This window comes from Meriones unguiculatus, chromosome 7, assembly GCF_030254825.1.
Source record: "Meriones unguiculatus strain TT.TT164.6M chromosome 7, Bangor_MerUng_6.1, whole genome shotgun sequence".
NCBI lineage: Eukaryota > Metazoa > Chordata > Mammalia > Rodentia > Muridae > Meriones > Meriones unguiculatus.
In genome coordinates this window covers 34,215,709-34,239,445 of record NC_083355.1, presented here as the reverse complement: position 1 = coordinate 34,239,445, position 23,737 = coordinate 34,215,709, and the positions used below count along the sequence as shown (strand labels likewise).

At 41.7% G+C, this 23,737-nt stretch overlaps 1 protein-coding gene and 1 long non-coding RNA gene across 2 annotated transcripts in view; one reads left to right on the top strand and one right to left on the bottom strand.

Annotated features, from left to right (window-relative positions):
* Positions 1 to 13,830, bottom strand: part of Med13 (mediator complex subunit 13) — a 94,124-nt gene extending 80,294 nt beyond the window's left edge. The window contains exons 1-3 of the mRNA XM_021645849.2: positions 12,997 to 13,830; positions 10,810 to 11,044; positions 1,247 to 1,415 (exon numbers count right to left, since the gene is read on the bottom strand). Of these exons, the coding sequence (XP_021501524.1) occupies positions 1,247 to 1,415; positions 10,810 to 11,044; positions 12,997 to 13,062 (470 nt within the window). The 5' untranslated portion in view covers positions 13,063 to 13,830. The remainder of the gene's footprint in view (positions 1 to 1,246; positions 1,416 to 10,809; positions 11,045 to 12,996) is intronic.
* Positions 13,831 to 13,905: 75 nt separating this feature from the next.
* LOC132655181 (uncharacterized) lies at positions 13,906 to 22,557 on the top strand. The gene is made up of 2 exons (XR_009592856.1): positions 13,906 to 14,274; positions 19,606 to 22,557. It is a non-coding gene; the product is annotated as an uncharacterized LOC132655181 (long non-coding RNA).
* The last annotated feature ends 1,180 nt before the right edge of the window (positions 22,558 to 23,737 follow it).

The window sequence follows — 23,737 nt, the reverse complement described above, 5'->3', positions numbered from 1 at the left end:
AGAACAATGCCTCAACTATTTAAGATAAAAATACTAGACATCCTTTTATCTAATTATGTGAGGACTAATTTGTTTCAAATGGCTAATCATCCTCATAAATTTAAGCGTCCTTTAGACCTATACTTGCTGCATCACTAGAAGGTGACTCCATTTGTCTTTCAGTCCCTGGAAACCACTAACAAATTAACTACATCCAGAATACTAGAAAATTATTATCTCCCCTAGACTTACTATATAGTATTTATGCCGCTATTCCAATTACTTCAGAGGCTGACACAGGAAGACTGCAAGTTTGAGGCCAACCTGGACAACTTAGAAAGGCAGTCTCAAAATAAAGACACAAGAAAATGCTAGCTACAATGCAGTATAGAGAACATTTGCCTGCCATATATGAGGGCTGGGTTTGATCCCCATTAACCACAAAGGGGATGGGGAGACAGACCCAGAGACACAAGACAGAAAACATAGACAGTGACACAGTGAGGTGGTGTGTGTGTGTGTGTGTGGTATAAAGCAAGCACAGAGATCAGAGGAGAACACCAGGTGTCTTCTCTCCCATTCTCCATCTTATTCCCTTGAAACAGTCTCTCACTGAATCTAGATTCAATGTCACAAATCTAATTCAAACTCAAGAAAATTAAATCTCCTAAAATTAAACACATCTTATGCAGAAGAACACAAACAGCAACTTTAGCAACTTAAGATTGGGCAATCTGGGGGCTAGAGGTGGCTCAGGAGTTAAGAGCAGCTGGCTGCTCTTGCAGAGGACCTGGACTCCGTCCCCACCTTCAACACAGCAGCTTAGTCATCTTTATCCCCCAGAACCCTCTTCTGGCCTCCTCAGGCGGCAAACACTCACATGCTATACATACATGGCAAATATTCACACAACCACATAAAATAAAAACAAATCCTTAAAAGTTAGCTGAGGAATGATTAAGGGTCTACTCTACACAAAACACAATCAAAGATCATGAGTTCAAGATCAGTCTAGCCTACAAACCAAGTTCTAGGCCAATCCTGGCCACACAGTGAGACACTGCTCAAACAACAAAGAAACAGCTTATTCAACGCAAGAAAATTCTTAAAATGCATAAAGGGAGAAGAAAGTAGTTGAAGAAAGTGAACTACTTCTAGCACTTTGCCAACATTAACTTCTGAACATGTATTTAAGATAATTAACTAGTATACAGCTCATAAAATTAACAAACATCAATAATCAAAAGAGGTAAGTAAGACGGCTCACCTTTTATTTATAGGTTTTTCATCTTTCTCATACGGCTTCACAAACCACTTGCCAATTCGCACAAAGTTTCGGTTCATTAGACAACGCTCCAAGAGATTGTGAACTGCTTTGAAAAGCAAAGTGCGGCATTCATAGGAAAGGCCATTCTCCCACACTCCATCTTCCTCTTCTAAAGAAGAGATCAAGTAGAAAGTTAGTGGACACCTAAAACATGACAGATCAATGTCTATATCCACAGCTCTCCCGTTTACCTCAGAATGCAGAGCTGCAATCTTCTGATCTCTCGAATGTGTGTTGTATGTGTGTGTGTGTGTGTGGTTGGTTTTCCTGTTTGTTTAATTTTTGATTTTGAGTCTATTTAGCCTGGATGGCCTGGAACACACTAGTTAGCCCAGGCTGGCCTGATACTTCAGTAACCCTGTCTCTACCTCCTGAGTGCTGCGATAACAAACGTGTGTCACTATGCTTAGTGTTTATACATCTTTAAACACCAAAGTATCAAGTTCCAAAGATATGCTAGATTAAAGGTTAAGATATTCAAGATTAAAATGCCTAAGAGCTCTACAAAACTGCCTAAAAATTATTTTCCACAATATAAAATATCCCAATGGTATAATAAACATAATGACTTTTTTTTCTGTATTAAAAAGTTTTTTTGCTTGTATAACCTGGAAAACATTAAACATACCATATGATGGCTATTTCTAAACTGGCTCACTTATTACTTTGTCCTAATTCCTCTAATCATTTAACCTGAAGAGAGGAGGAAAAAAAAAAAAAAAAGCCTAGCCAGTTAACAATTAAACTCAAAACATTTCATGACCATCAGCACTCTAATCTATGACTCAACCACAAAACTGAGTGATGATATCAAAGAAGCTGCTGCCTCCAAGTCTAACGAGGAAATGTGTTAACTATCAGACTAGAGCTCATCTCAATGACTCACATGATCATTCAGCATCAGAGGAAAATGTGAAGATTTATATTGTAAATGGCAGATCAGTCAGAAGTATTGCTCCTTGTTAATTACGTAGCCCCAAATTTCCCACTAAATCTATTAGTCACTCCAAGTTAACTTTCGGAGAGTGGAGCATCAAAATCTATCATTGGTAAGTCTGGACACAATACAGAGAACAAAATTCCCTCTTGTATCTATGACAAAACATTCAAGAACAGTAAAAATAATGATAGACACCACCTCAGCAGCCTATGTTCTACGTTAAGCTGTTAGTCCAAATTAAGGGTCTTCTAACATACTGTATCTTTATATAACCTTTCCTCTGTCTTTCTTTTTTTTAAGCCCAGCTGTCCTCGAGCTAACTACACAGAGCAAGCTGGCCTTGAACTCTCAGCAATCCTCTTGCCTCAGTCTCCCAGTACTGAGTAGGAGGAATATATACATGAGCTGCCACACCCAGCTATAAACATTTTCTACTTATGCATCATCATCTCTTTTTTTTTTTTTTTTTTCCCCTCAAGACAGGAGTTTTCCCTAAGGCTAGCCTTGAACTCGTGATCTTTCTGTCTCAGCCTCTCAAGTGTTACAGGTCCGTACCACCATGTCTGGCTACCATTCAATTTTCAAATAAAACAAAACAAAAAAAGGGACAAATACTTCTCACTTCACAAATGTACATGCTGAACCTAGAAAACATTAATATGAGCTTTTTAATAAAAACACAGGTGTGTTAAGAGTGACACACAGTTTATATTCAGAATATATTACAATAAATAGGCAAAGTAAACATTAACTTAAAACCATAATGACAGTGGACTTTAACTACACTGGAAACTGCCACTACAAAGGTTAACACTGATTTTATGTTGTTCTTTCAAGTGCTCTTTCCTAAATCATTGTCAAATCTTTCAAAACAACTAACGTGGTTCCTCTACAGAAACACAAAGGAAAATGGCAATACTTGGGTGCGAGAAAAAAGTAATTTTAAGTTAGAAAATGTCATATTCAGTGATGTTACAGATTTTTATCTACTTACATTTAAAGCTAAAATGCTTACGGGTCTCATTATTAAAAAGATATTCTCGGGGCTGGAGAGATGGCTCAGAGGTTAAGAGTACTGGCTGCTCTTCCAGAGGTCCTGAGTTCAATTCCCAGCAACCACATGGTAGCTCACAACCATCTATCATAAGAGCTGGTGCCCTCTTCTGGCGTGCAGACAGAACATTGTATGCTAAATAAATAAATCTTAAAAAAAGAAAGGATATTCTCCTAGAGAAAAGGAGTTGGCACATAGTGACTTCACTTATTAAAGGTCTAGATTACAAGCATATGTGTGAGCTACTAAGAGGAAAAAAGAATCCACCTTTTAGCCTTATTAATAGGACTGGATTTCAAAGTCAAATAGCTTTCATTAAAACTTGTATCTCAAATTACATGACAATAGTAATAGAAATACATGTGTTCCTGATTCCAAAAGAAATGTGCCAGGAACTGCTCCCAATTCTTCACCTGTTCAGTATTCATTCTTTTACCTACCACCTCCAAAATTCCCTACCTTCTAAATACCACAAGGGTTCTAACATTTGCATTATATAAGTGATCAATATATATTCCTTAACTATTGCTGTTTTAAAGAAAAGACATAAGATTGAATTACTTCTACACATTTCTAAGCTACAAGTTATTACAAACTTCAAATACATTATTCATTTAAAACTTAAGTATAATTTTCTTCCTATAGTTTAAAACCAGAAAGTTAAGCGTTAGGTTCCAATTTACGAAAAGCCTATTCTGAGCCAAAGTAAAGGTGCTTGCCACCAGGCCTAACAACCTAGATTTGAATCCCAGGACCCATCTGCTAGGAGGCAAGAGCGGACGCCACAGCTGTCCCTTGACCTCCACATGTGTGCCATGGCACTTGTACGGCCAAGGACATACACAGTAACATACAAAATAAAAAGTGTAATCTAAATTTTCTTTAAAAGGACTGTTTAACACTGCTTTGTAAGTTTAAAAACAAAACATTTTAGAATAGGAAAAGTTACAATTCTTTATCAATTTTGACATGTTCTAAAATCTATTTCAGCTAAACCTAAGCTAAGAATACCAAATGTGGTTTAGAAGTAATCAAGGGCGGCAAGATAGTTGTGGATAAAAGTGCTTGTGGCAAGCTTGACGACCTGAGCCTGAGCCTCAGAGCGCATATAAAGCTGGGAAGAAACTCCGAAGCTGCCTTCGAAGTTCCACGTTCCGCCGTGGCACGTGTACCCTACTCACACAGATAGTAAAAAGAGAAAAGTAGTACTGACTTTCTAGGCCTTCTCTCATTGCTGTAGCCTTTACCTAGATAAACCAAGCATGGACTCAGTGCTCTCAGGAGCCGTCCCCTGTCCCAAGCGTCACAGTTGTCATTAGTACAAACAGGACCTAAAGCAACAAATCCCTGAAATATACCCCACCTACATGCTAAGTGACCAAGTAACTATTTCATTTTTCACTGCTAAAGAAATAGTAACTGCTAATAAAATACCCAATGAAACAGCTAAAGGATTTGGGCTTTGTTTTGGGAGGTGTAGAAACAAAAAGTACACTGAACCAAGCTTCTAATACCTGATGCTGTAAAAGCGGGAAGTAGATTTTACACACTGTACTCACAGAGGTGAGAAGTGAGTGGCAGAACCAGCCACCTAAGACAAGTATTATGGATCTTATCTTACACTAATCAAAAGCTCCATGAGTCTCCACACCAGCACTGTAACAAGGAAAGAGGAGGAGGGAATCCATGCACGTTTCAGCAGGCACTTTAGAACTTAACCAGAGGCTAATGGAAAAAGGTCTGCTTAATGCATTTAAATAAATGTTTTCCTCCCCTGGTATCTTTAATCCCCAGAGAAAACAAAGTTTCTATTCCATTTTTAGTACTTTTCCATTACTACTGGTATTAGAACTCTTAACCATTGGTGTTACTCGAAAATTTTTACAAATTACTTGTAGAATGCAACACAAAAATTCAAATGATAAACACAGATTATAGCAGTGCCAAAAGATGTGTCATAGGTCATCAAAATAATTATGAATTAGAAAAAAATCAGCAGCAAAAAAAATAAAACTGATATAACCAATACTCAATATTTTCCTCAAAAGTGACATCTTTAAACATCTCCATGGTAATCAGCTGATTTTTTAAAATAGGCATCTTTTTCCTATAATTTTGCTAAACAGTTAAAATGCAACATATGCCAATGAATAAAAAATGACTCAAAAATTAGCATGTTAAAAAATAGTAAAGATTTCTTTAAAAAAATCAACATGTCTAGATCACTGTTTCTCTTAATAATTATTTCCCATTCATAACTCATTAAGTCAACAAATATTACTAACTGCCTTAAGCTATAGCATCATTCACTTCAGGCAAAACTTGGAAATTTATTTAAAAGAGGTTAATATGGTGATTGTTATATCTGACAATAACACTTTCTTGATTAAAAAAGGATACTACACAGCATACACACAGTCATCACTAGACTAGCCGAAGAAATGGGACACAGTTTATAAACTTTAAAACAAAGACTTTCTGCAGCATGGCTTAGCTTCTGTTCATGTGTCTATCAGCTCTACTAACGGCTGCCCCTTAAGGTTGAAGTCCACTGTAATTAATGCCCTCTGATAAAAGCATCCAAAATTAAATCTGGAATAATGACCCACTTAAGCAGTATGCATTATGATAAAATTCTAATAAAATGAAATTTTCTGGATATGCTGCCAAATAAACTCCAGTAAAGACCTCAAAACATACAAACAAAAAAAAAAAAGAATTATTTTTAGCCTTAATTAAGTATACTTTTTTACTTCAAGGAATCCAAAGTCTTATCATAATCCACCTTACATTTTTTTTAAGACAACAATCTTGGGAGAAGGAGCAGTTTCGTTTTTAAGAGTAAAAACCAATGGCAGCAATAAAATTCCAAACCTTAGGATACAGAATAAAAACTGACAGAAAAGTTCATCAAAGACACACCAAATGAGATATAAACAATCTTGCTTTTTAGACGGCAGAATAACAGTACATGTAAAACAGCCAGTCAATCACACCCACGGGAGACTTGACAGGAGCCATAAACTGAGATTTTCCCACCACCAACTTTACATCTCTGCCATTCATTGTCACACAACTACTAACAACGCTGAAACCTGTAACCAGAAAGTTCTTTTCTACCAAAAAAAAAAAAAAAACACTATGGACTCACTGCCCACTCTCCTAGAAATAGACAAAAACTTATATTTGGCTTTGAAATTCAAGGGATTTTTTTTAACAAATGTCTTTCTGGAATGTTATACTTAGCTAATGCCAGTAGGCACAAATCCTTATCCAAAAATTATGAGACCTTCCCAGATCACTTTGCTAAACAGTATCGAGTACTACTCTACAAAATAAGCAAAATTTCAAAATGTGGAACACAATTTACAATGTTTATGTTTTATTTCTATACATCAGTTAAACTTAGGATGGAGACCCAAACATGTACTAAATGATGTGAGACAGAAAAAAGGGTGAGGTTTACAAGCACTATGAAACCTGACTGGCCTCTAGACTCTGTACAACTGTCAAAACCATCAAAACGGAGCAGGAGGTTCCCTAAGAAACTGTCAAAGCCTAGAAGAGCAAAAGATGAAAAGGCAAGTAAATAACATTTGGCAACCTACACAGGATCCTAAAAACAACAAAAGAACTAGTTAAAAATAAAGAAATCCAAGTAAAATGAATAAATATTGTACCATAGTAACAATATTGTTTATGGGTTTTGAAAAAAATCCATCATTCTGATGTAAATATTAAACAGAAAGTTAAGAGAGAGATACACAGGCACTCTCTATACTATTCTGCCAACTTTTACGGAAATCTAAAAAACTACCCCCCAAAATATTATTCTTTTTTTTTCCTTTTTTTTTTGTCATTGAGATTTATTATATAATGTCAATGTTGAATTCAAATTATACTTTTTTCCAAAGGCATATTCATATAGAAAATTATTCTTAAAACATTGTAGATGAGGCAAAGCAGATCAAGGGGCTACTGTATGATTTTGTTATTAAGTCATCAGAAAACAGAGACTTCTAACCTTTACAAAAATGAATGTCTCCCTTCTACTCCTCCCCCCAATAAGAAGGGCAGGGTTACCACAACACAAGCCTCTCAGTAACAAGAAGTAGTAGGTGCTGAGCCAGACAGAAGGACGCTGCCTGAGAAGGCAGGCTCAAGCCAAATTAACTAGCTGCCGAGTTACCACCTGGGTCCTCCCTGGCCCTCTTTCCTCAACGATACACCTCCACTTGGAGCTCAGGACTGCCTCCTGCAGCTGATGCCACCCCTACTGTCCAGCTGCTCTCTTCTCAAGGGAGCTTAAAGGAAGGGAGCTGAGTGCCACAGATGGGAAGAAATGAAAAGGGGGTTAGCTAGAGCACAGAGGCACACTAATTACCCCAAAAGGGAGGCAGACGGGGTCCCTGGAGCAAAAAAAGGGCAAGATAAATATACTCCATCTGAAAAGACCTTATTATTCTTTAAGATATATCTGATTTAAGTAACATCCTAGAGCAAATGACAGGTTAAAAAGAAGCTAAAACATTATATAAACACCACTGACTCTGTAAACCTAGAGTTCAGGGCTAGCTTTGACCAGCAGACATGTTCACATGCTACCTGACCGTGCTCACAGCCTGGAGTACCTCATTTCCATAGAAATGTTTAGTTATTCAACAGCATTCAGCAGAATCTGACAGCAATGAAAACTTGATATCTAAAAATTACCTTCATCATATTCAAGGTATTGTCATTTTAAAATTATGCTAAAATAGAAGCTGAGAGGAAAAATTTAAACTCTAATCAAGCTTTGCTTGAGAAGAGCCGAACTCCACAGGAATAATAGGTACACAAACTGTTTTAACACCACACATTAAAACAGCTCACATTCTACTGTAATAGGCTTTCAATCTTCAAAACATTAGTCTCGCCATGGTAAAACTAAATACTATGTATTTAAACTCATCTCTGATTCCACAAAATGTATTTCATGGGAAAGTTTGTTGGAGGCTGTGCCCACCTGTAGTACCTGCACTGAGGCTGAGCTGGGAGGACTACTTTGAATTCAAGGCAACATAGCAAGACTCAGTCTCAAATAAAAGAAATGTATTCCGATGCTGTGCCAAGTTTATCAAGACGGCCAAACCCTGTGAGCAGACTTACAGCACTTAGTAATTTTTGTGGTGCTGGGGTTCAAAGACAGGCCTGACTCACACTAGCCAAACACTCTGAGTAGCATTATAGTTTTAACAGATTGTGTTTGTTTAAAAGTTTCAATTTAACAGTGTCTTAACAATTTATCAACATTTTAACAATGAGCCAGGGGTATAGGTCAACCTCAGAGCACTCGCCTAACATATACATACACATGGCCCTGGATTCAATACTCAGCACTTAAAAGAAAATAAATAAATATACAAATCTAAAAACACTTTAATGAGGTGACTTCATGAATCCTTCCAATGTTTAAAAATAACTCTCACCTAAGTCAGTGAAAGAAAAAGGAAGCTGGCATGCTTAGTGTTTAGCCCTAGAAGCAGAAAGCATCATCTTGCTAAATGACACTAAGGGTATTCTGATAAACGCATAGACAACATATGTATGCACTTATACACTTGTCTCTTTACTATCTACAGCTCTATTAAGCCAGGTGTAATACATACACCTAGGATCCTAGCACTGCAGAGTAGAGGTAGGAGGATTAGGAGTTCAAAGCCCTAATGGACTATGTGTAACACTGTTTCAAAACAAAATAACAAATATAGGATAATACTTAGAACTAAGGATTAGATTCTTAAGTAAGCATTTTAGGAAAGTTGAATGCTCTATCATAAAACTACATCACTCTCAAAACACTGAATAAAGGATTCATTAAAAACAAAAACTAACTAAAAAAACACATCTTAAATGTTGACATTAGAAACTATTAGTTCAAGATAGAACTATCTGGAACCTAGTCTGATGGTATACACCTATAATTCCAGTGAAGGAATAGGAGTTCAAGGCCAACCCTAACTACACAGTAAGTGTAAAACCAGCCTATACATGACACCTGGATTATATTTCATGAAAAATAAAGCAGAGCCTACATTTCAAAACCAGAAACCACAGAGTACTAAGTTTCATACAAGAGCTTTTTTTAAATGACCTAAGGAACAGGAGAGAAGGCTCAGGAGGCAAAAGCACTACCCAGTCTGAGTTAGATTTCCAGAACACACATAAAAAACCAGATGTGGAACAACTGTATGTAATTCCAGCACCCTACACTAAGATGGGGAGCAGAGATAGGAAAAGAGCCAGAAACAAGAGGGCCTGCCAGCCTGAAATAAACTTTATAGTAGCAGAAACAATCAGAAAGTCCTGTCTTGACAAAGTGGAAGGAAAGAAAGGACTCACAAAAAGTTGTCCTCTGACCTCTACACAACACTGTGGCACACACATACCAACACCCACACTACCTCTTCACACACAAAAAAATTAAAGACCTTAAAAGAAGAAGAAGAAGAAGAAAAAAAAAAAAACTACTTCAATTTAACTGTCAAAAATCTTATCAAAGCCGGATGTGGTGGTACATACCTTTGATCCCAGCACTCAAGGAGGCAAGGCAGGCAGAGCGATGTGAGGCCAGCTTGGTCTACAAAGTGAGTCCAGGACAGCCACAGCTACACAGAGAAACCTTCCCCACCCCTCAAAAAAAATCTTATCAAAGTAGAACCTGGTTCCCCCAAGTACATCAATCAAAGAAAGATACACTGACATTGAGTTTAAAGTAAACATAACTTCAGTAATTTCAGGAAGGGCTATATTTTGTTTCTAAAGTACATTTGCCTCTAAAAGTGAACAAAATGAGGTAATACTGATGTGCTGCTCATAATAAACTATTTTTGTGCACCCTTTCAGATTAATGACCTTTGTCCTATAAAAGTTCAATAAAGTAGCACTTATCTCTATTAATATAATCTTTAATGAAGCAGCATCTAAAAGCTATTTCCATTTCCCCTGGCTCCCCAACCCCCGCCAAAAACAAAACAAAACAAACAAACAAATAAAAAAACAGAATATGCCTCCTTGGGTTAATGATCATAATAATATCAAAAATAAAAATATACTTCTGAAAAATATGCCAGGTAGAGTTACATTACTAGAACCACCCACAGACAAAAAAGAACAGAGCAGAAGAGACTCAAAGGTGAGTTACACTTGGCTTCAAAAGTATTACATAACTGTAAGAAATGCCATACTTCCAGATTCCATTTTTCTTAGGTTAATGAAAATGCTTTCCCTGGATACAAACTGCCCGTGAGAAATTAAGAAAGGAAGCTGGGTGGTGGAAGAAGAAAGTTATTCAAAGCTTAAGTCTCCCATATATACATGGATAATTTCAGTAAAACAAAACATTGAAACTGTCCTCACAGCTTCCCACTAACAAAGCTGTGTGCTAGCACATCTAAACTAACACCATAATCCGTAACACCAAAGACATTGTGGGAAAGTGTACATTTAAAAAGGATAAAATGCTTTCACCTGATAAGTCATGGTGAATAAGGTCAGCAAAATTGGGATCTTTACCCCACCAAAATATCCACAATTCTCTTCTCCCAGGTCTTTGATCGCGCCGCCAAACACCAAGTACATCTGCCTTAAGGCAGCGACTAAAACTGCTCAAAATGGGGTCTTCTTCTGTCACCGGAAACAGAATAGGGGCAGAAGTTGGGCCTTGCCATACATATCTTTTCCACTTAATTCCTGTCAAGTCGGCCTGAAGGAAAGAAAGATTTTCTATATTATTGTACATTCACTCAAGTAAAAAAAAAAAAAACACATTATAAAGTCCCTGATTTCATTAAAACATCACTATTTTCACTGTATGCTTAAGACACTGAAAGCTCATTACCAAAATAAACAAACAAAAACACCATTCCAATGTTTCAACCAGCAAGAACTTGGGGAAAAGAACACAAAACAGTTAAAAAGTAACAAAGATGTCACTAATTACCTTGTATAATAAATACAATCTATCCAGAGCTGACTAGATGAGACAATGATGTTAAAATCGCACTTCAGTATCTCACACTGAGTCTATCTGCCCTCTCTGTCCTACATTCTTTCCTAACTGATCAGTCACATTTGTTGGTGAACTGAAAACTAAAGACCCTCCTTCGAAGTTCGCAAGAAATCATGGCTCTAACGAGAAGACATCTGAGCAATTTTCTCAAGCGGGGGAAAAGCCTGTTACAAGCGCAAATCTTTAGGAAGAGAACTACTTCCAAAGATCTGTCACATTCGTGCTAATCTATCTTCAAAAAACCAAAGTGCCAAAAATAGATCCAGTTGGGAAAAGACAGAAACGTTAAACCTGCTGTACATCTTACTACATGTGAAGAGGTGCTGATTAATGAACGCTGTCAAGAAAACCGGCATCCTCTGTAAGGCAGGCGTTCGTTAAAGGTCCCCGTTTACCATCGTCAAAGAAATTCAACAAAGGAAATTCAGTAATTCTTTACTCTAACTTAATGACAGAAGGCATAAGGTGACAGAATGAAAGTGCTGATACATGACTGGCAGTTTACGCTTGCCAACTAGTTATGCTCCACCCACTCGATTCACGTACCTATGGTAGACTTCATATTTCTCACAGCACAGGGAAAAAAATGAGAAAGTCACTCCAACTAAAGTCATTGACGAAGCTCAGCTATTGCCTAATTCTGGTCTAGATATCTGCAACAGTTGGTACTTTTGACAAAAGTCTTAACTATTGGATGTTATCCGATTTGGATGTTCTACTGGAACGTCCCTACATCCAGCGTCCCCGGCCTTTTCAGTTCAATAAAAGGAGCAACCAGCTCAAAACATTCTTAAAACGTAAGCAAAACAAACAAATACAGAACGTTTAGTGCGAAACCACAGTGCATCCTCCATTAGCCCCTCCACTCTCTCTCTCTCTCTCTCTCTCTCTCTCTCTCACACACACACACACACAAAAAGAAAAGAAAACACCATAATGGTCTAATAAAAGCAAGATGGCTAGAAATTGTCAAAATGGCAAAATGTTTTCAAAGTTTAAAAAGAAAACATGAACTGGCATACACTGCTTTTACACAAAGATCTGAAGTCACCCATAAGGAAACTACCCCTGTGTCAGTTTAACTTATAAAACGAAGAGGGTTTTACTACATAAGTTTTAGTGTGTGTGTGTGTGTGTGTGTGTGTGTGTTGGGGTGGGGGGTCCTGTCTCAGAGAAGCCCCAGAAAGGAAAAGCAGAGAGGCAGAGAGGCAGAGAGACGGGGGCAAACATCGAAAGTGTGAAGAGGGGTTCGATGCAGAGGGGCGGGGAGGGGGGCGATGGTTTAAACGCGAGCACGGAAGAAAATAACTACTGTCCGGCCAGATAACAAGCCCAAGTTAAGGACAAGACTACGATGGGGGGGTGGGGGGAGTGCAAAACAAGACAGTGGGGGGGGGGGAGAGGGAGGGAGAGAGAGAGAGCGAGAGCGAGAGAAAGACTTCCACGCAGAGCCCCGCCGGTAGGTGAGCGGCCGCGGAGCCTCGCGGGGAGGCCGAGCCCGGCGGGGCCCAGCCCGGGGCTGGGGGGCAGCGGGGCGGACGACCCCGGCATCTGGAGGCTCCCGGGCCCCCTCCCCCACGCCGCGGGGCGCCCGGCGCGGCCCCCTCCCCCCCGCCGCCCGCGGGGGGAGGCCCCCCGGCACTCACCAGGCAGAAGAGGTTACAGTGACAATCTTCCAGGCTGGCCCCGTTCGACACGAAGGAGGAACTCATCGTCCCTCACAGCAGCCGCCGCCGGCGCCACAACCCACCATCCGCCATTACCGCCGCCTCCGACCAGAGAGAGAGAAACACAGACACCGGGGAGGGCGGGGGGCGGTGGGGAGGAGGCCGCCGGGCCGCCCGCCCTCCCCGCCGCCCCCCGGCGCCGCCGCGGCCCCCGCCGCCCGGAGGCACCCAGCCGCCCGGGGCCGAGGCCGCAGGCGGGGAGGGCCGCGCCGCGCTCGGCCGGCCGCCGGGGCCGCGGGGCCCGGGGACGCGCGTCCCTCTCCGGGGGCCGAGGGGAAGGGAGGTGCGTCCCTTCCACCGGAGAGAGACTAAAAAAAACAAAACAACAACAACAACAAAAAACAGTCGGTTACGCGATCAATGGCCCCAGCCCGGGGCTCGGCGGCCCGAGCCCGGACGCCCCGGACGCTCCGGCCCGGCGCGGGGGCGCCCGCCGAGGGGCGGGAAGGCCGAGGAGCGGCGGGGCAGCCCGGGGCCCCCGGCCCGGCGGCGGCGACGTCCTCAAGCCCGGAGTCTCCTCAGCGGCGGCGGCGGCGGCGGCGGCGGCGGCGGGCTCAGTCCATTCCCCGCCCGTGTCCTCGCGTCGTCGCCGGGCCCGGCCCGCCTGGCGTCTCCCTCCGGCCGCCTCACCGCCCGGACGCCGTAGTCTCCCCCATTTTGTGGGCCCGGCGGGCGGTGTTTTTCCCCCTTTAATCCGAATTCACGGGTTTTCCCTTCGCTTTAATGGCGGCCACAGGGACCAGCTCGCCCTCTCTGCTCGCCCATTGGCCGCCGCGGGGTCACGTGGGCGCGGGCTCCGCGGGGAGGGGGAGCGGGAAGGCGGGGAGGGAGGGCAGGGAAGCTCGGCGAGCCCCGGGGGCCGGGCGGCCGGCCGGTGGCCACTGAGACGGCGCCATCTGCTGGACGCCCCGGTTACGATGACCCGGGCCTCGGCCCCGGCTCTCCGCCGGCTGGAGGTGCAGGACGGAAGGGCTCGCTTCAAGACCTCGGCGGCAATTCCTTGGAAGTCGGTTCGAATTCTTGGGAAGAGAAAGTTGGCGCAAAAAAAAAAAAGAAAAAAAGAAAAGAAAGAAAAATTCCAGCGCATCCTCATTTCTTCCATAAGGGCCTCCGGGCTACAGCGCCAAACTCTGAGGACTTGAGCTGGATGGAGAGCAGAGCCAGCCGCCTCCTTTTGAAGACTTTATCCTAAAAGAGGTAACGATGTAGCCCCGTGGTTGGTGAGCGGCGGTCCGGGATTCGAAGCTCGAGCCGGTCTTCCACCGCCCTGTGACTCAGTTTCCCCACCTGTAAAATAAGGGAAACTAAACCTTGTATTTGCTGTCTGGTGTACTAGCACTACCTGAGCACTATCCCGGGACTGGTGGCAGGTAAAGGCTGAAGAGCTGTGCGTTATTACATGGCCGTCCTTAGTTCATGAGGTCATTCTGAGGAGCGAGTGAACCCTCAAAGCGAGAATCGTGAGAAAGGGTTCCTTGTTTATAGAGCTGACCAGCGCCTTAAAATGTTGCTAGCACACAGCAGGTGCTTGACATTTGAAAGCTTACAAATGAGTAAGAGGAACCACGTATGATGTTAATTCCCTTCCCAAACAGTAATTGTGGTCTAGATTACTCTTCAGTGTAAGAGTTCAAAACCTTTTCCTTGAAAGCTTTAAAAGGATTACAGGAAGGAAAGGGGGGGAGGGGGAAAGGAGGGAGAAAAGTCTATTTCAAAGCTAATGACACCAGGCGCACGCCTTTGGCACGCGCCTTTGATCCCAGCACTGGGGCGGCAGAGGCAGGGGGATCTCTGAGTCTGAAGCCCCTTCTGGCAGGCAAGCACGATGCCTGCCAAAGCTGCATAGTGTTGTCTCAGGAAGAAAAGAGACAACAGTTAGGTACCATCATAAATTTAAGTCATAATTCTCTCTGTAAAATAGCAGACTCTTCAAACTCACTTCTTTAGTCACGAAATGAGAAGCTCTTCACCCACCCATTTGTCCATCTATGCTGATTAAGATCCTGAAGCCAAAAACTTGCAGAAAAAGTTCTGCCTCTTGCCAGTTGACCTTAGATCAAACTTGACCTTAAATCAAATTAGTGTATCATAAATCAGGGATAATAAAAGCAGGGTTTTTTTTTCCTAAAATGCTTGAAGAAATAATGTTGGTCATAAGTGCCTGTCCGGTGCTTCCTTAATCATATTAATGTTAACCATTAATATAATTTTTAATATTATGACTACGTGGTGGCACACATCTGCAATCACAATACTTGGGAGGCTGAGACAGGAAGACTGAGAGTTCAAGACCAGCCTGGGGTAGTTGCAAGACTTTTCCTCAAATAGCAAAAAAATAAAATAAAATAAAATAAAATATCTGCCTTTTCCCCGGGACTTTTGGAGAGGCAATAACAGAAATGTCTCCTACAGAACAAGATAAAAGGCAGTGACCTGGATAAGATATGCATCAACTGTGACACTCTAGGAGCACTGGAGGAGGAGTATCGGAGTTGAGAGGGCGCCATCAAGTAGGCAGCATTGGAAATCAGATTTGAAGGATAAAATGAATTCTTATAAAGCTCTTTGAAGCAGTTAAATCTCATTAAACCCAATTCAGATCCAAAGGCCACATATCAAAGTCAATTATACAACCAGGACTAATTCAATCCAGGAGCTCAAATCAACTAAGGTCGGCATCCTTTATAACTGAGTGCCAGGACCAGGAGTCAGTGATCCCAAGACCCGGTGAGGCAAAAGCTCCTTCCCTCCTCTCTCCTTCTTGGAGAGGATCCTCAGCTCTCTCTTCCGCTGCTTTCCCCAGCTTGAAATGTCCTCTCCCACGCCCTTTCTAAAGCATATCCATCCACCTCCTTCTGTGCTCCCCCTTCCCTCCCTCCCCTCCCTTCTGACACACTTACACACGTACCCATAATACACCTCAGGAATCCAGGGGCAGGTAAGATTTGCCTGAAATCTACCACGTAGGAAGTAACATTTGATTGAACTTTCATTTGAATGTCAATCTTATCCAAAAGAAAGGAGAATCTGATGACAGGAAAGATGCCTCTAGAAGGAAAGAACTTGGAGACCAAGGAAGGGAGGGGACTGGGGTGGGGCAGAGGTGACAGCAGAAAGAGACTGGGGGAAGGAAGAGACACAGCAGAGGACTAAGAGCAGCAGAGAAAGGAATGGAAACCTGGGGAGGAAGGGAGAAAATGAGGCCAGCGTCATTCTCAGAGAGCATCTTGGGAACCACCTACATTGTGTTAAGATGACATTTTGTATGAGTTAAAGAGAAACAAAAATAGAAACTTTAGGAAATAGTGATGTGTAGGATCATCAATTGCTTTAGAAAAAAACACTATGGAAAAAAAAACAGATGTGGTGATATATATATACTCAAGAGGCTGAGGCAGGAGAATCATAAGCAAGCTTGAGATCTGCCTGGGCTACACAGCAAGACCCTGTCTTAAAACAACAACAACAACAACAAAAACCTGCATATTGCCAGGTGTGGCGGCACATACCTTTAGCCCCAGCACTCGAGGCAGAAGCAGCAGATCTGAGTTTGAGGCCAAGCAGTCTACAAAAGCGCGTCCAGGACACCCAGGGCTATTACACAAACACTGTCTCAGGAAGAAAAAAAAAGTGTATTACCTCAAAAAGTCCATAACATTCCCACAATTAATCCCCTCCTTACATTTTGATACATATCCTTCTGATTTTTCCCTATAATTTTTTCTATATGGTTGAGATCACTTTATATTATACAGTTTACACAACACATAGTGTGTATGTGTGTGTGTCAGGACATGCAAGAATAAGATGGAAAAGATAGATACTAGATATGACATCTGGACAGTTGGACCAAATGAAGTCAAAAGTGTTCCTTCTGGTGTCACAACTTTGATTTACTCATTTATAAAATGGGCATGTACAATGGCACCAGGCATGAGAATTGTTGCAGTGACTGAGAGACGGAGCAAAATAGCTGACAAGAATCCAGAGAGGAATTTCAAGGTGACTTTGAGAGGTAGCCTGGGCTCACTAATCACTGGTGACCTTCTCTTTGAAACACAGATCCACTCAGTGGTCTCTCCATTTAAAACTACTCTTTAATTCCTTTCAGCTTTCAGGAGCTCCTTTCTGTGTGAAATGGAGGAGGCTCTGGCTCGTGGACTCCTTGCTTGATATAGAGAAGTCCAGAATAGAGCAAAGCCTGCCCTTAGGATTAATCCTCTACCCCTGATTGTGGGGGGAAAAAAATGCCAAATCTAGAGCAGAGCTAGCCAGTAGAAATGAAACATAGCTAAATAAACCCCATAATTTCAATTATTGTTTATTACACATATTAAAATCTTTGGCCAATATGTCAGAAACTATATCATTCTATATGTAGTTCATATAAAATATATTCATATAGCCACTCTTTTTTTTTTTTTTGCCAAACCTTCCAAAATCTATGTTTGTTAATGCACACTTAATTCAGACTAGCCACATTTCAAGAGCCCAATAGGTAAATGTGACTAATGGTGACTCTGTCGGGTAATTCAAGTTTAGAGTCAAAAGCTGAAAGCAAAGAAGGAACCAATTAAGCCATAGAGTGAGTGGTCTTCAGCCTACAGACAGCATTGATTTCTCCTAAGGTCATGTTAATGGCTTAATGTTGTACTTAGTTCAATAGACAGACGTTACACAGCATTTTTGTTAGCAGAGGTGCACAGGCCCTCGCTTCAGTGAATATACAAGGGTTAGGGACAGGCAAAGTAAATCCGCAAGTTGAGAAAAGAAAAAAAAAAGAAAGAAAGAAACATTGTCTTTCCTAAATTGCTACTTTTCTCAATAATGTAACATCTACCTCAATTTTTCTATCAAATGTTTCATTTTAACTTGAACTTTGAAATCCTAATTCCGTTACTTTGAGTAGCAAATCCACGATCTCCTTCCACCTTTTCTATTCCAGCCAATAACCTGACCGAGTAGACCTCCTGCTCTTACAAAGGGACACAGAAGAAAGCAGGTTGAATGACTACTCCCATTAACAGCTGATATGTGACAGGCAATACATGTTAGTCAGGGTCCCTTCTATCTTTGCTCCAAGCTTCTGAGCTATGATATCATCCCACTTTTCTAAACTGAAATGTTGAGATTTAGAAAAAGCTTCTCTGCACCCAAAGCAGCCCATAGAACAGTCTAGGGGGTCTAATATAGCACAAAGGTTCCCGAGAAGCTTCTTGGAGGGACAGTTGAAACTAAATCTTGAAGGATGAGTTGGGTTGAGCCAGGAAAAGGCTGGTGGGGGAGGGGAAACTCACAGAAGGAAAAGCGGGGGTGGGAGGCACTGGACAGTTTGGCTAGAAAAGAAACCTCAGGTCCTAAGCATAAAGAATTTGGGTTCTTTTCCGGAAAAGAAAGACTAAACAGGAGTGTGACCAGCTAAGATTTGTTTTTAGAAACAAGATGCCGGCAGACTTGGAGAGGTGTTGGGGGCATGGTGGCAATTCAAGCTGAAAGTGGAGAGGCCTGACCGGAGTTAAAGGAGGTTGTCTGCAAACATCCTTTCTCGCTGTCATTTATTCCATCAGTAAAGAACCTGGAGAAGTAGAGGAAATCAGCAAACTGCTGAACATGTTATTTTTACTTGAGGTGACTTCCCCCCCACCCCCCGTGGCCAAAGCTAAAAGAGAAGACAAATGCAATCCTTCCGACCTACTCCTTATGCAGGGGTGGGGGTGGGGGTGGGGGTGGGGAATCCAGACAGGACTTTGGTCTTACAGGATAATTATTCCTGCTCAGATACAAACTAGTTTGCAATTGCATTATTCTCTTTCCTCAAGAAAAGTTCAAAGAAGTTCAAAAGGTATGACAGCCAAGAAAAGATAATCCTACGTTCCCTTGGTTTCACCACAGGCTTCTATGATAGCTTCTGTGATGGTAACATAAATGAAGAGACCTATTATACCCTTTCAGCCACTGGGTTTGACATTCACTCATTCACTTACCAAGCACTGGTGTTTACTAGGTTCTACACTAAGCGCTGCAATGAGGCACCAGTGAATCAGAAGCAGACCTGACTCTTAAAATGCTTATTATGTCTCATACAATAAACAGCTCTATAATTGTGTTTGCAAATGGTTTAAATGAGTGGGGATCAAGCATGACGGTGCTTAGGGAAAACGGGGACTACTAGGTGCTGAGGAAGAAATAGCTCTGCGTTTTGCTTGGGGCTTCTTAACTGATGCATAAGACTCGGGCATGTCCTGTTTTTTTTCGGATGAAAATTTTAGATAGTGTTTCTCCAGCTGGAGTTTGAAGACAAGTTCTATTGGGAATTTTACTGAAAAGGGGGTTCTTGGTTGTGCTGATAATCTGCTCATTTATCCTCACATGTGCCTCCTCCTTTGCTCTGTCCCAGACTGCTCCTTGCAAACAGCATGTATCAAGCCCCCTCATTAATTTCCTTGTGGTTTGGTTTGATTTGGAACGCTGGGTGATAGATGAAGGTCCACCAGTAGGCCAAATCTTTTTATTCCTCTTGTGTTTCAGGCTGCATCTAACAGCAGGTGAAAAGTCCCCTTGTGTGATGCTGCATCCCTGTAATCAAGGCACTTGGAATGTAGAGGCAGGAGGATCAGGAATTTAAAGTCATCTTTACCTCACAGTTGGTTTAAGGCCAGCCTGATCTGCATGAGACTGTCCCAAAGAAGAAAAGAGAAGCCCCATCTCTGGTGCTTGCTTGGCTGTCTGGGCTCCTGAACTTCTGTCTGTTGGTTATTTGTTGCTGTATAGAAATGCCATGGAAACATCCAGGTATAGAACAGGCATGCTATTATCTCACAGAGTTCCTGAGAGTTAGTAACAGAGGGTGACTGAGCCTGGTGCTTCTCTCAAGAAGTCGAGATGTTAGTTAGAGCCAGAGCAGGGCGAAAGAATTCACTTCCAAGCTGGGCACGGTGGCGCACGCCTTTGATCCCAGCGCTCAGGGAGGCAGAGGCAGGCAGATCTTACTGAGTTCCAGGCCAGCCTGGTCTACCAAGAAAGTCCAGGACAGCCAAGGCTACACAGAGAAACCCTGTCTCAGAAAAGAAAAGAAAAGAAAAGAAAAGAAAAGAAAAGAAAAGAAAAGAAAAGAAAGAGAAGAGAAGAGAAGAGGAAAAGAAAAGGAAAAGAAAAGAAAAGAAAAAAGAAAAGAAAAGAAAAGAAAAGAAAAGAAAAGAAAAGAAAAGAAAAGAAAAGAAAAGAAAAGAATTCACTTCCGAGCTCGCCAGCAACAGTTCCCGCCAGGCTGGTCCCTGCCAGGTGGACTTCTCCTGGGACCACGCACAGCAAGCAGTTTACTTCTCCAACAGGGAGTAATCCAAGACTGGGAGTGGGGTGGGGGATGGGACAGATCCAAATGGAAGCCACAGTCTTTTCACAGCCTAATCGCAGAAGGAACACCCACTTCTGCTACGAGCTGTTGGCCACGGGGTATGAATATAAGGCAGAGACAGCTAGAATCAAGCTGTCTTAGAAAGCAGCTGCTATCCTGGAGACTAGTACCCGGCCCATCTTCCGGTATCAAGTGATTCATGTCTTTTTCACATGTAAAATGCACCCGTGGACACACCTCCACCAAGTCGACAGAAACATCGTCTCATTACAGCATTCGCTCGAAGACCAGCATCCCAACATCTAAGTTAAGTTCAAGCACATCTGATGGCCGGTCACGGAGGTGTACCTCTGTAAAGCCAGCACTCAGGCGGAGACAGAGCTCAGCCCCAGCCACATAGAGAGTCAGAGGCTAGCCTAGGCTGGATGAGACCTTGTCTCAAACAAAAGAAAAAGAAAAAGATTTTTACTATCTAACATTGTCCTCAGAACTGTTGCCCAAATTCCAAATTCACATCTGAGTGTAAGGATTTTGCCACAACAGAACACCACTAACGGAAAAATCAGTGTGCTATGTATTTCTGTCTAAAAGGATACGTTGAAACATGGTAAAGTTCCAAACAACAATTACTAGCTATCCGCATCATTTCTAAGGACTGGGAATCTGAAACTTGGATTGGCCAGGTGCTTCTGGAACAGCGTTTCTCACAAGATTGCATCAGACACAGCCCGATTACACAATATACTCATATGCCCAAATGTCACACGGTACCCCCAATATTAATACACTTATTAATCATGTACTAATAACTTTGTTCCTGTGTCAGTTAGGGCTACAGTTACCTCAATTAGGGCTGAGACTTCCTACGGAAAACAAAACCAAACAAAAACATGTCCATATCTGGTATATTCTTGTTGTAGGCTTTCCTTTTAGCATTCTGAATCATCCTCCTTTTCCACCTCCTTTACTCCTTTCCAGTCCTGGGAGTGGCATTTCCCCTAAGCTATCTCCGGATGTCCCTTCCTTCATTCGACTATTTACCATTCAAATGCCTCCAGGTTTTTTTTTTAATGCATTTATAATCATGAGCGTGTGAGTGAGTGAGTGTGTGTATGTGTGTGTGTGTGTGTGTGTGTGTGTGTGTGTGTGTGTGTGTTAATGAAGTCCCTAACATAGATGCTACTCTCTCTCTCTCTCTCTTCTGGATCCTGACTAATCCAAATAAATCTTATTTGGAGCTGAACAGATTTCTTTACTGAAGAAGTCCTCAGGACATTTTAATATGCTAACGGGCTTTGTGTGTCTCCCAGAGGATTCTAGAGCATGCAGCATTTTCCAACTCTTTTGATCACAAGCCCCGTTTTTTGTGTTTTGCTTTTACACACATCATAGCTGGCATGAAAAAGGATGGAGAAGAAACATCATAGTATAGTTTGACTGAAACAATGAACATGTGAAGGAAAATAGTAATATTTATCTATTTACACATATATACACATACATATGTTCACTTGTGTAAAACAACAACAGTGGTTAGAGGCTGAGTCACGCAGGGCAATGTATTTGACAACCCTGGTCCTAAGGTCTCGGGAGTCACTGAACATTGCCCACTGCTAGGTGAAAAGTCAGAATTACTTACCTAAATTACTTAATTATAGCAATACACTTTCTTTTTTAACTGTAACCAGGATTACTTTGCACAACTAGCAAAACAGAAAAATTATGCTCTAAACATTTTGCTTTTTATTACCTTTCCATTTGTCTCAGCAGGTTTGAAGAAATGAGGCCCAAACTTCAGGAGCCTATAGCATTTGGCTTATGTTTTCAGCATGGTAGAAGAAATTTCTTAAAATGGGAAGACCCTCAGGGGAAGAAATAAAATGTTTTAACATGACCCTCCAAAGCAGCATCCTTAAATGGGTTAAAAGATGGAAAAGAAGGGCTGGGGAGACGGCTCAGAGGTTAAGAGTACTGGCTGTTCTTCCAGAGGTCCTGGTTCAATTCCCAGCAACCACATGGTGGCTCATGACCATCTATAATGAGATCTGATGCCCTCTTCTGCCATGCATGTGTACATGCTGACAGAACACTGTATACATAATAAAATAAATCTTTTAAAAAAAAAAGATGGAGGCCAGAATTGGTAATTTAAAAAAAAGAATGCGGAAGTATAACTCAAGGTAACAATGAGCTTATAATTAGAAAAAGAATAAACAGTTTGTAGAAGCAATGTTTAAATGGTTGCACAAAAGGGCTGGGAGTGTAGCTCTGTGGCAGAGTATATATTTAGTATCCAAGAAATCCTGAGTTCAATCCCTAGGAGGAAAGGAGGGAGAAGGAAGGAGAGAGGGAGAGAGAAATGGAAGGAGGAAGAGGGGAAAGGAGAGATGGGGAGACAGAGACAACTTGACAAGGTAGAGAGACCTGACTCTCAAAGGCTATCCTTTTACACACACACACACACACACACACACACACACACTGTATTAGTTGCTTTTCTGATACTGTGATAAAATGTCATGCACAAGGCACTTAGTACTGAAAAAAAATGTTTCTAATTTTGAAAGAAAGATGGAAAAAGAAAGAGAGAGAGAGAGAGAGAGAAAGAAAGAAAGAAAGAAAGAAAGAAAGAAAGAAAGAGAAAGAAAGAGAAAGAAAGAGAAAGAAAGAAAGAAAGAAAGAAAGAAAGAAAGAAAGAAAGAAAGAAAGAAAGGGTGGGGAAAAAAGTAAAAAAAGTGTATGCATATTCATTTTCTATAAAATAAATTAACTCAAAACTTTGTGGCTCAAACAATGAACTTTCCCTCTCATAGTTTCTTTGACTGAACAACTCTAGGTAGAGTTTCAGCTGTAACACTGGTCACTGAAGTCTCACAGGGCTCACTCACGTGGCTGTCAGGTGGCTGTCAGGATGGCAGCTAGCAGAAGGTCTTATTCTCTCTTTACATGGGTCTATATTGAAGAGGTTTTTGCCTCCATGGAATCTAGTTTTCACAAAGAGGCCATGGCAGAATCCACAATGGGCCTTCTTATGAAGCATCGGAAGGCCAACACTGTTGCAATCTGTCTTGTCACTCAAGTCAGCTCTGATTTAATATGCTCCCACATAAGTCTGAAGAGCACAACCATTTCATTTTCTTCATGCCCCTTTGCTTATAATCCTCTCAACCGAGCTCCTCACAAAACAATTCTATCTTGAGTAGTTAAATCAAGATACACCATACTTAAGACATCATATTATCTGGTCCTATTTGAAAGCGTTTTATGGGCCAGCAAGATGGCTCAGTCAGTGGGTAAAGGCACATA